This window comes from Raphanus sativus, chromosome 8, assembly GCF_000801105.2.
Source record: "Raphanus sativus cultivar WK10039 chromosome 8, ASM80110v3, whole genome shotgun sequence".
Classification (NCBI taxonomy): Eukaryota; Viridiplantae; Streptophyta; class Magnoliopsida; order Brassicales; family Brassicaceae; genus Raphanus; species Raphanus sativus.
Genome location: NC_079518.1, coordinates 13,698,716 through 13,714,641, shown reverse-complemented (window position 1 = coordinate 13,714,641; position 15,926 = coordinate 13,698,716). Strand labels below are relative to the sequence as shown.

At 30.8% G+C, this 15,926-nt stretch overlaps 1 protein-coding gene across 1 annotated transcript; it reads left to right on the top strand.

Moving 5' to 3' along the window:
• Positions 1-7,998: 7,998 nt before the first annotated feature.
• On the top strand, positions 7,999-14,405 carry LOC108820049 (uncharacterized). Its single transcript, XM_018593039.2, is given in 9 exon segments — positions 7,999-8,077; positions 8,189-8,295; positions 8,371-8,457; positions 8,600-8,782; positions 10,073-10,243; positions 10,366-10,419; positions 10,747-10,890; positions 13,953-14,085; positions 14,088-14,405. Coding segments are annotated over 9 exon segments (1,275 nt in total). The 3' UTR covers position 14,405.
• The last annotated feature ends 1,521 nt before the right edge of the window (positions 14,406-15,926 follow it).

The following is a 15,926-nucleotide window of genomic DNA, read 5'->3' as shown; positions in this document are numbered from 1 at the left end:
AAAAAAATCGTAATATCATTAGTTTCTTTTATACATTTACAAATTATATAAATATTATTTAGTTTTAATTTTTGATAACTATACAATTTTATATGATTTTTTGTAATTTTGTACAAGTTGATTTAATATATTTAACCAAATGAAATAAATAATGTTTTTATCCAAGATTTTAACTTTATATATATACACATACATTCTTAAATATAATTTAAATAAAAAAATTATCTTAATTTTATGCTTAATTAATGATATTTATATTAATTATTGGTCAAAATAATAAAATATATAATATTAATAAATTACATTTTAAAATATAAAATTTAACTTTTAAAAAATTCATCACTACACATGGTGCAGAAAACACCTAGATTAATAATTGTGATATGGCTACTAAAATTGATGATATGTCTTATAGATTAATATGACATGGAAAATTATATTTAATGTTAATTTATATTTTTGGTAAACTTTTTAAAATATGGTAATAACTCATATATTACATTTATTGTTGATTTATATTTTTGGACTTTTTAAAATATGGTAATAACTCATAAATCATCATTAAAATAAATATATTCAATTATGGCATTTCAAATTTCGAAATATCATTTAAATTAAAAATATTTCAAAAATATATACATATTTTTAGAAAATTATAAAAATTAAATCATAAAATCAAATTAAATCGTAAAATCATTAGTTTCTTATATATATCTACATATTTATAAATATTGTTTAATTTAAATTTTTGACAATTATGCATTTTTACATATTTATTTAATATATTTAATTAAAAAAAGAGATATAAAAATCTACCTAAGATTATAATTTTAAATATATACATGCACATTTTTAAATATAATTCAAGATAAACAAAATTGTTTTTATCTTGATTTTAATGTTCAGTTAAATCAAATTTATATTAAAATATTGATAAAAAAAGAAAATTTATAATATTAATAAAAAATTAAATATAATTTATATTTATCTATTAAAAAGTATTTTAAAATTTTTTTACTGCACATGGTGCAGGAAAACACCTAGTAAGCTTTTAAATTCATTCCACCTTCTAATACCAATCAAACTGCCATATAGATAATTAAATAAAAAATTAAATTAATTAAAAAAACTTTAAAAAAATATGTTAATTTTAGCAACGCTAACTCCGCAAGCTAAACTCTAAAGCCTAAATTTTAAATTCTAAACCCAAATTCTACACCTTTAACTCAAATCCTAGATCATAAACCGAAACTGTATACCATAAACCCAAAACCTAGACCATAAATCTAAACAGTAAATCCGAAACTCAAATCCTATACCCTAAACCCAAATCCTAGATCCTAAACCCAAACCGTAAACCATAAACTCAAACCCTATAGCATCTAGGTTTAGGGTTTACAATTGGGATTTAGGGTCTAGTATTCATGTATATAGGGTATAAAAATTGGGTTTAAGATATAGAATTTGGATTTAAGGTATAGGATTTGGGTTTAGGATATAGGGTTTAGATTTAGGATATACGATTTGGGTTTAGGGTATACGGTTTGGGTTTAGGGTGTAGGATTTAAGTTTAGGGTAAATAATTTAGATTTAAGGTCTGGAATTTGGGTTTAAAATTTAAAATTTAAGTTTAGGGTTTAGCTTGTGGAGTTAGCATCTCTTTTTAACTATTTATATTTAATTTAACTTTTTATTTAATTATCTACAAATCATGGAAAATGAGGTGAATTTAAAAGTTTATTTTAGGGGGTAAACTTAAGTTTTAGAATACATGTTGTACGTAAATAATAGTAATCTAAAAATGTTTGGAATACACATTCCACTCTTAACATATTGTTCTAAAATCTGTAAAAATCAAAATCTACCCATTACTATAAATCTAAAGCATGTAGAAATCAGAATTTACACATTTACTATAGATCTAAAACTAATAGAAATCGATTTCAAATATATTTGATGTAGTCTATATAAAGTAGAATACTGATTCTACAGATAAAGATAATCAGTTCTGAAAAATATGGGAAGAGAATTTTGGAAATATTCAGTTTTCTTATCTTTATTAATTTGACATTTTTCAAAAGAAAAACGTGATTTAAAAAAACGTGATCTAAAAAAGGATGGATGTAGAAAAAAGAAAAAAAATTATGATTTAAAAAAATCTATTTAGAAAAAATGTGATTTTAAAAACTTCTTTTTGGATTTTTAATATTTTAGTTAAAATTATATTTTAATATTTTACAATTTTTTGTTAATTGTAATTTCAAATTTTTAATTGAAATTAAAGGCATTATTGCCATTTTGAAAATTTTAGCCTAATAGGACATAAAGTATATGAAATTAGCCTAATATGACATAGTTATTATAGTTTGGACTAAAAAAAACTATTTTCCCAATATGTTTTTGAAAATTTTTAGTAAAATTTGTATGTATTACTACCTTCTAAGGAAACATTTTCGAGTAAAAATTTTTAAAACTCTAAAATAGTTAATAACAATTAATGGGAGTCAATACTAAATATCTGATGAAAATTCATACGATAACTGTTAAATTTACTTGACTTTAAAAAAAAATTACTTAACTTAAAAATCTCTCAACTTTGAGAACTATCAAACTTTACATGCATTGCAGCACTACGACAAACAGTATTATTTATACCAGACTTAAAATTTGCAGTAAGTTTGCCTATTACATTTTCTGGGATTCGTATAGTAGATTTTTTAATCAACTTTATATTCTAGACTTTTAATTTAAACGAATTAAATAATATTTTGTCAAACTCTGAACTAAAGGGATTCCACTTACACAATATATTACTCCCTCCGTTTCTTAAAGAGTGTCGTTGTAATATTTTCACACAGATTAAGAAAGTTGTTGAAATATATGTAAATTGTAATTAATTATACCTCTTTGACCAATAGTATTTTAGATAAATAAAATTATTTATAAAATCAATGCAGTTTGCAATTACTTTTCAGCTGAAAGTTAGTATAATTTACATTGGAATTGTAAAGTGACACTCTTTGTATAACAAGAAAATGAGTTCAGAGTGACACTTATTATGAAACAGATGGAGTAGTAAGTTGCACAGGAAGGTTGCCAAAAAAAGACAATATATTAGTACTCCATTTTCAATAAATGATGTTTATGAAAAAAATTTGTTCCCAAATAAAGTTTTCACAATTCTATGAAATTATAAATACTAGATAATTACCCGCGCTACGCTGCGGGATTGTCTCTTCAATATTCGGACATAGCATCAAATTATGTATTTTAGTATGTTTAGTCTATAATCTCTTAGGTTAGTTTTTTTCTTCTCCAACCTCAAAGGTTTTGTGATGTAATTACCCATTGTAGAAGATAACTCATTGATGTGCACTGCATCTTTCTGTGCAGATTCTAAAGAATAACACAGATTTTCTTTCTTTTATACATAGATTCCACTTACTTGTTGGAACCATCTAACATAAAACCTAAGTTTCTTGCTTATATCAGACATCTGCTCATTCTCAGCCTATGATATCCCAAGAAACAAAAAAATAAACAGTTTTTTAGTGAGACTGCAATAGGTTTTTTCAAAAATTTCTGAGTGAAACCTAATTGGATCTTGGTTAACAAATCTTGGAATCAAAAACTATCCAGCATTTTTCCAGTATCGTCGTTATTATCCCAACACTTGTTGAAATGATGAAATATAATAATTCACTGGTGTCATTGTTATTTGCCACCAAGCTTGATATTTCGGATGTACGTGGAAAAAATGAAGAGTTCATCAAACATATTTCCGATCCACAATGATGAAATCTAATAATACTATAATCTGTTTCCAAATTAAATTTTCTTTTGTTATCCAAAATCAAATCTATACTTTATTTAAAAAGTGATTTGGCTTATGTGTCAACTTCTCCATATTTTTAGGTTTTTTATTTATTTGTCATGTTTTCTATAATTTTAGGTTTATTCATATTTTATTCTTAATTATTAATTTTAGTAAATATTTTAATGATTTACTTATAATTTATCATTATCTTTATTTTGAGAATAACTTAAAAATTCTAATCATAATGTCATATTTAAATTTATATATATATATTTAAGTAAAATTAAAAAATTATATAATTTTTATATTATATTTGTCATGTTTCCTGTAATTTTAGGTTTAGTCATATTTATTAATTATTAATCTTAATATATATATTTTAGTGATTTTGCTTATATTTGTCATTATCTTGAGAATAACAAAAAAATTCTAACCACAATGTCATATTTATATTATATTTACTTAAGTAAAATTAAAATATATATATATATATATGTGTGTGTGTCTATATTATCTTTGGTTTAGTAATATCAAACCGATTACTTTTCATACTCTCCATAATTTTAGTTTTTTTGCTTATTTGTCATGGTTCCCGTAATTTATGTTTAGTTATATTTTATTTTCAATAATTAATCTTAATAAATATTTTAATTATTTTTTATAATTTATCTTTATATTTATCTTGAGAATAACTAAAAACTATAACCACAATGTCATAATTAAATTTATATTATATTTATTTAAGTATAACTAAAATATCTATTTATTGTTTATATTATATTTGGTTTAGTAATATCAAACCGACTTTATTTCAATATCTTCTTATAATAAAGTTTGGCTATATAGCAAAGAATTAAAAGTATTTATATTTATTATGTGAAGTGACTTTTTTGTTCTCACTTTAATCCATAAAGCGTTAAAGTCTTTATTATTTTTAATAGATAATTCGATAATTTTGTTAATATATATTATTCAGAAATTTTAAAAATTTCATTAACTTGATAATCATCATTATCTAAAAGATTCTATATTATGTTATCCATAAATATTGTACATCATAAGATTTTAAAAATAAATATAAATCCACATATATAATTTTATGTATATACGAATGTTTTAAGTTTATTCTGCATAACGAAAGATGTTTTCTTAAAATAGAAAAAAATCGTATGATAAATTTTAATTCTTAACTAATTATTAAATATTTCAAAAGCATAAGAATACTTTATTTTAGTGAATTTTGATTTGATAATATATTCATGTACATTTTTTTGTAAAATTGTTAAGCCCGCAAATGCGGTTAAAACTCCTAGTTATATAAATCTAATAGGTTCCTTCCGGTTATAAAAACAGGTTCTCGTCTTCTGTTTTTTTCTTTAAAAATCAACATTTATATCAGATTCAACATCATCTAATCGCTTTGGTTTACTAAAACCGGTTTGGTTTATCTAATTAATTTCTTTTATCAAACCAAAGCTCAATTTTTCTTATTCACGTTAACCTAACACGTGTATAAATTATATAAGTATATCTATCTCCTTCTACCTAAAGCCAAACCGTCATCTTCCTTGTGTGGTAATCACCAATGCTTCTAACCACTTCTTCGTATTATCTTCTCTTCTTCCCCTCTTCAGCCTTTGTATTGTTCTTGGTTCTTCCTTCAAATCTTCTTCTCTTTCTTGTGTGAGGAAAAGATGTGGTGTTTGTCTCAGATCGTCACCACCACCTTCTTCTTGCGAACTAATCACCTCTGGATCCACCGCATCTGCTGTCCATAGACTCATCTTTGCTCTTGTTGGTGTTATGCGGCAGAACCGAGACGTGGAGGAGAAAGGAGCGACGTCAGAGCTGCCGGTCTTCACCATCACTCGACGCCACGAATCTTCACAATCCACCGATGATACCATCCGAGCGGTACCAACCACCAAAATCGAGATCCGAGCAAGTCAGATTACCATCCACTCTTGCTTGCGTCCCAAGCGTTTTCCTTCCCCACTTTCAATCAATCTGATCGATGGCGACGTATACGGTGGTTAAGGCATGAGGAGGGGGCTTACGGCGTGAAAAGGAGACCGCACAGTAGCAGTAGAAGCCCATCTGATTTTCAATATTTCTGATCGTAAATCTTAGACAAGTGAAAGTGGTGATACAAACAAAGAAGAAAAGACAAAACACGAGACAAAACTGATGTGTAGAAACGAAATGATTTGATTGGTTTTCATAGTTTTTTCATTTATTGACATGGCAATCTCACAAGCTTCTAAAAATCTGATGTGTTATGTTCTGGAGAGTTACTTGTGTTATTATTGTGGGGATTTAGCTTTTGTAAAAAAAATTACATTTATTTCTTATTTTTGGTTGAATTGGTTTTATTCAGTGATATCTTTTTGCAAAACCTAAGAGAGACCAATAAAACATGGGATCTCATAAAACATAGCGTGTACGTTTTTGGTTGCATAGCAGAGGCCCGAGGGTCATAGAGATAGTATCCTTTATTAAAAGATTAAAGGAAACCAGCTAAATAAACAATAATTAAAGATAAAGCGTGGACTGCAGTTGCTACTTCTGGTCAAGGTTTCCATTTTATGCATGTTCCAAAAATGGATAACCTGCCTAGAAATATATCAAGCACTCGTGAGTCGTCAATTGTGACGTTGTATAAAGAACCGCTGCTGACCGCTAAATGAAATCAACATCATGCTCACGGAACATGACTTGAATTTTTGGTTTCGAAGTATTAAATTGAATGGTAGACTTTGAAAGGATACTTTTACAGGATTACTTTTTTTTTTAAAGGCTTTCTATTAAAACTTTTACAGGATTACTTGGAATAATAAATGATTTTTTGTCTTATGCAGTCGATGCAATGTTTTTTATATATCTTATTTTGTGCAGTCAGATGCGTTGTTCGAGGAACTCTACAACAAAAGTGCACCCTAAAACTAAAAGCATTAATATTGATCTAAAGTTGGGCAAGTGTTTTCTCCTTTACACTTTTCTTCTTTAAATTCTATAAAAATAGTTGTTAAAAAAAGATTCTATAAAGTAAAGTTCAAATAATAAAAGTAACTATCGATTGTTTAAATATAATATTTTAACTCAACTTAACTAACTATCAATAATTCAATATTTTAATTTAGATATCATTTTTTAAATTTTTGCTCTATCAAAAACTGGAATAACATCAATTTTTTTTTTTTTTTGTAACTGACATCAACTTATTACTTACTAGTAGAAAGAAAATGAGCAGTTTACTTTTATTATTTTAAACACATGAAGAATTTTTATCATTTCTGTGGCACCGGCTAACTGTTGCTTAACTGGCATGCAATATTTTTTGTTATGACAGTTTGCATTTTGATTGAAGTTTTATTTATTACATGTATACAATTCTATAATATTTTTACATCTTTATGGTTCCACCATTTAAGCTTTCTAGCATACACTAGATGATGATATCTTGCATTTGCAATTAGCATTTTCAGATTTGATTTACCATAACTTCTACCACGTGTGGTTTATATGCATGTGTACATTCACCTATGCAAACTTGGTATTCAAGGGTTAGGATATTTGTATTTTTTTAGTTTTTTGTGTGTTTGACATGTAGACCAAACAATAGTGTGCCCCTTAGACCAATTCCATTCATAGATACTCTAATTCTAAGAGTATTAAGGTAATAAAAGAAAATAAAAAATTAAAGCAAAAATATGAACAAAGAGACAATGAAAATATCTCATTGCGATATCATGTGACACTCCTAACCACACTTGTCAACTTATAAATGAATTAATTTCTCTTAAACATTTAATCTACAGCGCCATTTTAGTTACTAGTGCAATACAGTTGTTCTTACAAAGAAATGAGCCTTCTGAGGTAAGGAAAACAACAAATCACTAACTAAGAACGTAGCCAAACAGAGACAAGGGAATTAATATACATCAATTAAATCTTTTTGTGTGAAATGATTCGATTACAGTATGTTAATTAATAATTGAACAACCACCGCTAGTTTGTTTGACAATGACTGGTACTTAGTAGTAAAAAGTAACACAATATAAAAATAAAGTATATTGGCCTAAAGTTAAGTCCAAATAATCTGCAAGGAGGAAATGATGAGTGAATGAGTGAATTTTTACAAGCCCTAGTTACGAGCATCATTATCCCAAGCTAGGAGAAGCATGGGAGCTCGGATGCGATGGACCACTACTCTTCATGGCTGTTTCGTTCACGCGGTCGAATTGCTCGGTGGCCTTGAAAGTATGTTCCATTTAATAAGCTTAAAACTAATTATATCTTTATTTATTCTTTAATCACCTTTTTAAAACTGTTTAAGGGTTCTTGTTTTCACTTGAATCAAATTTTTACTAGGAGCAAAACCCAAATCAGTTCTTAAACTTGTCAAGTATCTCACGTTGGCTCACGTTATTTGTGTCACTGTTGCCATGTCTACCCCAACTCCAGTTTTGACGATCAACGTAAGTATCATAGTTTGATTCTGGTTGACTATAAACATAATATATTTAACTTTCTATATGTTTTTGACTGAATAGAGCCCGGATGGGGACCTGATCGTCTGCGTGAAGATAAACGATCAACTTGCTCTTCAACATCCTCTCCTGCAAAAACACAAAATCCAGGTTTTTCTTTTCTTTTCTTTTTTCTAATCCATTTTTCTTTCGTTTTTAACCTATGTAATTTAAAAACCACTACCTAAACACATTCCATTTTGTCTTTTTTTTTAAAAGGATCGTCGTCTAAACTATAGATTTTATGATGCAGGAAACACCAACTGGTCATATGGTACAAAAAGAAGAAAATTCTGCTTGGCAAGTGTGGCACAGGAGGAGTAGAGCGTGTCCCCGAGGATCTATTCCTGTAAGAAGGTCTGAAGACACCCTTTTTCAGAAGAATGAGACAGTTTCTCCCAATGCCGCTGCAGATAGAGCCACTCGTGGACACCAGGCCAGTACCTAATAATTTATTTTTCAAAACATTTACACAAAATTATGTTAAAAAAAAAACATTTACACAAAATTATGAAGGATGATAAACATATTAGATAAATTATTTCCGTTTATTTGAATCGTTAGTTGTATGAAGTTAAAAAAAAATAGAACGATTTTAAGAAATAACTTTCGGAACTACCGTAACGAATTTAGTGGGTGATTAATAACATTTATGAGCATTTAAAAATAATTTAAAAGTAAAATTATTTGTAGAAACTAAAACATAAGTTTCAAATATAAGGCGTATACTTTAGTATTTTCCATCAAAGAAACTCTTAATAGGAATCACTAACTTAATCTAAAATCATAGGTTTCCTTTGCCTCACTTCTTGAGCCTAAAATTATTTTTTGTTTCTTCTTTATTTCGGAAATCAAAGACGATACTTAAATCGTATTTCTTCCTCGTCAGAGACAAAACCTGTTCTACGTATCTACGTATCTACATCGATTTCCTAGCTTGCGACAGATGTCAGTTTATTTGCTCCCACAATCATGAAGTTAAAAATTTTAAATCATTTTCGTTAAAAGTGGTAAATCTAGAAAGAAAAATTTACCTGGGGCTCTATCTGATTAAATTATAACAGTACTCTTAATTATGACATACATTAAGAAATATTATACCATCATAGATCCATAAATAGATAACATATTCGGCATTTAAAATTATAAATCAAACTATTGTTTAAAATCTAGTATTAGTGATAGTAATTATGCAGTTCATTCATACATATATAACATCAATTTTCCAAAAATATAAAATTTGTAGTAACTAATTTTAATATTTACAATTTATAACTTTTTCTTAATATCTACATATTATATATTTTTTCTTACTGTCTACATATATAAGTGAACAAAAAAACATGTGAAGGAGAAATATATTCATTGTTATTGAATACATTTTAAGCAATATATTTTAGGGAATGGAAATTAAATAAATAAGGCCGAAGAAAGGGAGTGGAAAATAAGTTATTAAATTTGATTAAATGGAATATATACCAATAGATTTCCAACATTTTTAACAAAAACTAGGTCCAACGAAATAATTTTTTAACATTTTAAAAATTAGTGACTGAATAAGTGGAGATTATAAGAAAATCTAAAACCATCCCGGATCATCTATATACCCAATATGTTATTAAACAATTAATAAATAAAAAAATAATTCAAGTAATAATCTGTTAGTGATATACATGTAATGTTATTTGCTTGCTGATTAGTACTTTTTGGTCTAAAACAATAATAGTATGCAACCGCGTACGTCAACAGCAAACCGAAAATTTATGGTACCAAAGCTACCATAAATGTCTGGGATCCGATCGTTCAGGCATCGGGCGACTTTAGTTTAGCCCAGATTTGGCTCTCGTCAGGAAGTTACGAGACCAACGACCTCAACACCATTGAGGTGGGTTGGCAGGTACGTAGATGATTATTAAAAATGGGCATTTAAATGTTTTCATATATTCAAGTGACTAACCATAAACTAATTAAAATTTCTGTAAGCAAATGACTAACTATTGCAACACTTGTACTATTTAGGTTTTCCCGAGTAAGTATGGTGATGCCCAACCACGACTGTTTACATATTGGACTGTAAGTTTCATTTCAATTTATTTTTGCTTTTAAAATACAACCTACAGGTAGCTAGCAAGTACTATTTAACTAGTTAGGTGACTTGCCATCCCGGTTCTTATATAACTAAAAAAATTTAAATGGCAGTACATCTGAAGCATATGCTAATTTCAAATTGAAATTTGTAAATATGATCTGAACATTTAAAACAAATATTAAGTTCATAACTTATAAATTAGAAAATGCAAAAGCTTATGTTTTTTTCGGTATGAATATATATTTTATCTCAAACGAAGAAGCAAATAATAAGTTACATTTGTTAATTTTTTTCACAAAACAAAATTGCAGACAGATGCATATTATTCGGGATGCTACAGCCTCCGTTGCCCAGGGTTCTTGCAGACGAGTAGCAGGATCGCATTGGAGGCTGCCATTAGCCGCACGTCCACCTATGGAGGCGACCAGTCTGGTATCACCATCCAGATTTGGAAGGTTAGGCAATATAAAATTTCTTTTAGTAACATTATAAATATATTAACTAATATCAAAATTGACAGCTAACAAATAAACCGAAAAAAACTAGTCTAAAATATGGTAATTAGAGAAATAAAATATAGTGATAAATAAAAAAGATAACCAAATGTAAAGATAATCGTAGATGTCTGTAAGAAAAAATTGTTATATATTATATAAGTTCTGGTGATATAAAGAAAATAATAAATTAAAAACTCAATAAATTTTGATTTAACTTTATAAAGAATTAAACCAATAAAACTTGGAAGAAGTGAACAGCCGGTCGAGTAAAAATAAAGTGTTTGTTCTTTTCTTTCTTTGACCTTTTAAGTGTTTGTTCTTATCAACCAACAAGAAGCAAAGACTAGGTTATATCCCAAATAAACTTTGAAAGCTCCCAACTCCCAAGCACTTTCTCTGAGAAAGTCTTGAGTTAACTGGTATTAAGCTGCTGGTTTTGCTTTTCTACTTGTTTTCACGTTTTCGCTCATTCTTCCACCGGGTTCAACTCTCAACCCTTGTTGGTGGATCAGCCAGTCCTCCCCTATGTAGTTCCTACTCTGTTTCTCTTCCGTTCAGACCTCATGGTGTTGTTCCTAGCTTCCCGGTGTCTCGTAGGTTGGAGCTATTGTGCTATAGTTTTTCAGTATTGCTGGATACTGACGATTCTTTTCACTTTAGGCTGATATAACCTTCTATACAAACACGATTCCAACTCTTCACACAGTGGTATATTGGCCGATTTCTCCCTCAGGTTCTGAGTAGTATAATCTTGACTAAAACTCCTCTACTTTAGAAGTCGGGTTTTCTCCTCAAGCTTGTGTATGATGTCCTGCCACTTCTCTTGCTCTGATAAGGAAAAATGGTAGCTTCTCCCTCTCCTCCGATGAAACATCTGTGGTAGTGATAATTTAAAACTTATAGCTTACAAACAATCACAGCATTATTGGTAAATTAACCAACCCCCTCATTCAACTACCGCGAGGTGTTGTTGAATTTTTACCACATGTGTGGAATGGCGAGGGAAGAGTGGTATGCAGAGTCTTGGGAAAAGATAAGTTTCATGTTCCTTTCCAGTTTGAAGAGGACTTCTTCTTGATGGTTCTCAACAAAGGCCATTACCAATGGAAAAATTTCTACGATCAGAAAGGAACTCGATCATATGTCTGCTAGAGAAGTGGATGAAGCAAGAATCAGAGTGGATATTAATGGCCTTCTTCCTCTGGAGACGAAGATGGAGATTCCATTGCCGACTAACGAGGTTACTATTTTGGAATCTGGATACCTTACATTTGAAAAATAATGCTCACTTGTGTTTTTTCCCTGTCCACGAGGAAAGATATTTTCCATCTCGATCCATGCAGGATCTTCACCCTAAGGATAGATGACTTGATCATCACTCAACTTATTGCGCTCCAACACAATGAATCTGATAAAGGTGACATGATGACAAGAGAGGACAACAACGTCCAAATCATAATTCTTTCCCCTCCCGAGACAGGAGAGGACAACATGAATCATCATCCCCACAACTCTGGCCATAAAGACTCTCAGAAAACATACCCTACAAATTACCGTCAAATTCAGGATCCTATTCCATCTCAACTCAGCTCTAGACCGTATTTCTGAACCTTGTCTTAGGACCTTACCTCCTTTACAAGGAACGTCAAGATTAGGTTCATGGATCCAAGAAGTGGAGATTCAGTATGATGGAGATATTAACCATGAATAGATAAACAAAACTTCAGTCCTACTGCTCAGGATGTAACTAGCCAGTCCACCCATACACTTGCGGCTCTCTGTTTGAGTGAGGTTGGGAGGTATTTTTCAAGTTAATCCTCTGCAGATCACCTTTCCCGTAATCTTTCACTTCTCTTTGGTGTTAATGGCTGAGGCCCTGATTGTTCGTTTGGCGATATATGTGCTGCTTTTTCAAACATAATTGGGAAAACTCAACCACACAATGGAGGAAGAAAACAGTTTGATTTGGTATCAAGAATCAAACACACAGACTTTGACACACTCTCTTACAGACTCGGCGACGTAAGTTAGAAAAGTATGAAAGTTTATAGAACTATGGAGAACAGAAGAAGAACACGGAATAAACATAAAAAATAGACACCAGTATTGTTTACCCAGGGTTCACCTAGAATGACTACGTCCCTGGGATCTCGAAATGAGGCAATTCACTATAATCTTAAATACAAAGACATAACACCTCTCTCTCTCTCTCTCTCTCTCCTCTCTCTCTCTCTCTCTCTCTCTCTCTCTCTCTCTCTCTCTCTCTCAAAGCCACAAGCCGGCTTGGTCTCAAAGGCCCGGTCACATAGGACCATTTTGGACAAAAGATAATAGAACACACGAGCTTCCCTTATATAGTAAGAGTCTATTACATTAAACTAGTTGAATTAGGGCATTCTTCTTTTTCCATAAACCTATTTCAAAATATTTACAACTTCCATACACCATGAAATTAATATTTTCAGGAAAACTTACATAAACCATGAAAGTAATATTCTCAGGAACCTATCAAGTTTCATAATTCCATAAAAATGATATTTCCTTTTCCTAATATAACATTATTGTCTTGGATTAAGTTATTCAATTTTGTTTAATTTCTATCACCAAATACTGACAAAATTCTGACGGATTCTGTGACGTAGTCCATGATGTAGTCCCGAATCCAAAAAAACATTAATTCTCTAATGATTCTCTTGGATTTTCTCACTTTCATCAACCCCGTGAAATGGATAGAATCTTGACCCAGCCTTTGTTTGGTATTTTTACTGATCTCCATCACTCTAGATCCTCTTATATCTTTTGTTTTTACTCCCAGTCTGCCTAAAGGTGAGGCTGACTATGTGATGAAGTCATCCTAGCCGTGATTAACAATCTCTCATCTAGTGAACGATTTTATCTTAAGTAATGAATGTCGTGTTTGATCAAAAAGTGTTTGTTCTTAATGGCAAGGAAAAATATCTGAAGTTAAATTTGTTTGGTTTAATTATATACATAGCGACCTACCGTATTAAAAATTGCAGGATCCTATATCTGGCAACTGGTGGTTGGCTGTTGGGGTCGTCACTTTTGAACCGGTCGGGTATTGGCCGGCCGAGCTATTCACCAATATGTCTGACCATGCAACAATGGTAGAGTGGGGCGGAGAGATCTTATACCAAACATCTCTGGCCTGAGCACAATAACCCAGATGGGATCCGGGGAGTATGCTGAGAAAGGTTACAGAAAATCTGCCTATTTCTGTAACCTCAGCATCGCCGAAGAACCCAATTCCCTTCAACCAGTGGATGATTTCAACATGCAAGCAGACCACAAAGATTTGTATACAATAACGAAGTCGAACACAGAAGCTTGTGGCAATCACTTCTATTTTGGGGGTCCTGGTTATGGACATGTGCGTTCGACAGCGGTTCGTGGAGCAGCTTCTCTTGTTCTCTTGTTTTCTACAGTTTTTTTAGTTTTATGGTTTTTGTGATAGTATATCTCTGTCTGTTAAATAAAAAGTTGATAATAATTAAGACCGTGGCAGTAGTTAAGACGAGACGATTGTGTTTGTGATGTTTTCATCTTTGTGATAAATGATCACTCTTCTGTAATCTGAATGGTAACAAAATATATGAATCTACCTAGTTCTCTCTTCCTCATTAAAAAGATATATACCAAAACATTTCTAGCCGAAATTGAACTTGTCGTTTGAGTTCTCAATTCATGTTATAAATATTGTAGTGATGTCCATATGGAAAGTCCTAGATATACTTGTTCCCCACTCCAAGTTAAGCTTTGTCTCCAAGCTATTGTATCCTATATAAGGAGATCATTATTCATGGAATAAGACACACAAATTCCTCTCCTCTCTTCTCTTCTCTTCTTTATTTACAACACGTTATCAGCACGAGACTCTAAATCCTAGCTAAAATCCAGCGACCACAAAAAACTCTAATTTCAGCCGCAACTTTAAACCGTCATATCTCCCTAACCGTAAGGATCCAGACGACGAGTAATATATCAAATTGAAGCTCTTGACGAGACAAATCCAGCGCCGCAGACCACGCATCAATCCGACTCCAGACGCGCCGTCACCTCCCAGTGCAAGCCGCGCCGTCAAAGATCATCCAAAACCCTAATAGCCGCCAACTCCTTATCTCTCTTAATTTCGATTTCTATTGTTCTTAGATCTCATACTAATCCAACTTTGAAACTTTCATTGTTGATTATTTAAGGTTTCTAAAAGAGGAACCAAGGAGAAAAGATCGGCAAAGATTAAGGTAAGATCTCAAGAACCCTAATCTTTACTTGTGGTTCAAGCAATTCGGGTTTCAAACTTCTCTTCATCTAAATCCGATTTAAAAATTTTGCGATTTGATTTGGTTGATTTTAGTTCTGTTTATTTTAAAATCAAAACCCTAAACCCTTAATAGTTTTACATGACTTTAGTTTTGTATGGACAACAAGTGATACCCCTTTAAGGATGACACGCTATATGTCCAAACAAAATTTAAGGTCAATGTTTAACCTAATCCTAAAAACAGATTTGAATTTTAAACCCTAATCCTTAAAGTTTAAATCTGATTTTAAGAAACCCTAAATCCTAAATATAAAGCATGTGATTACATGACTTTCGTTTTGTATGGACAACAAGTGATACCCCTTTAAGGATGACACGCTATATGTCCAAACAAAACATAAGGTTAATGTTTTCCACATCTTTTGGTCGATGATGCACACCATAGTGTGGCTAGACCATGATTTTCTTTTAAGTCAATGATGCATACCAATAGGTATGACTAGACCATATGAAGTAAAGGTCGATGATACGTACTCTTAAGTACGATTAGACCATAAAACAAAATCAATGGTCGATGTTCACCCTCAGGTGCAACTAGATTTTTTCACCTATGATTCACGGTGATCATCCACGATGATCCGCGTTGATCTATGATCCATGATGATCCTCGATGATCCGCGATAATCTACGATGATCAGTGATCCAAGGTGAT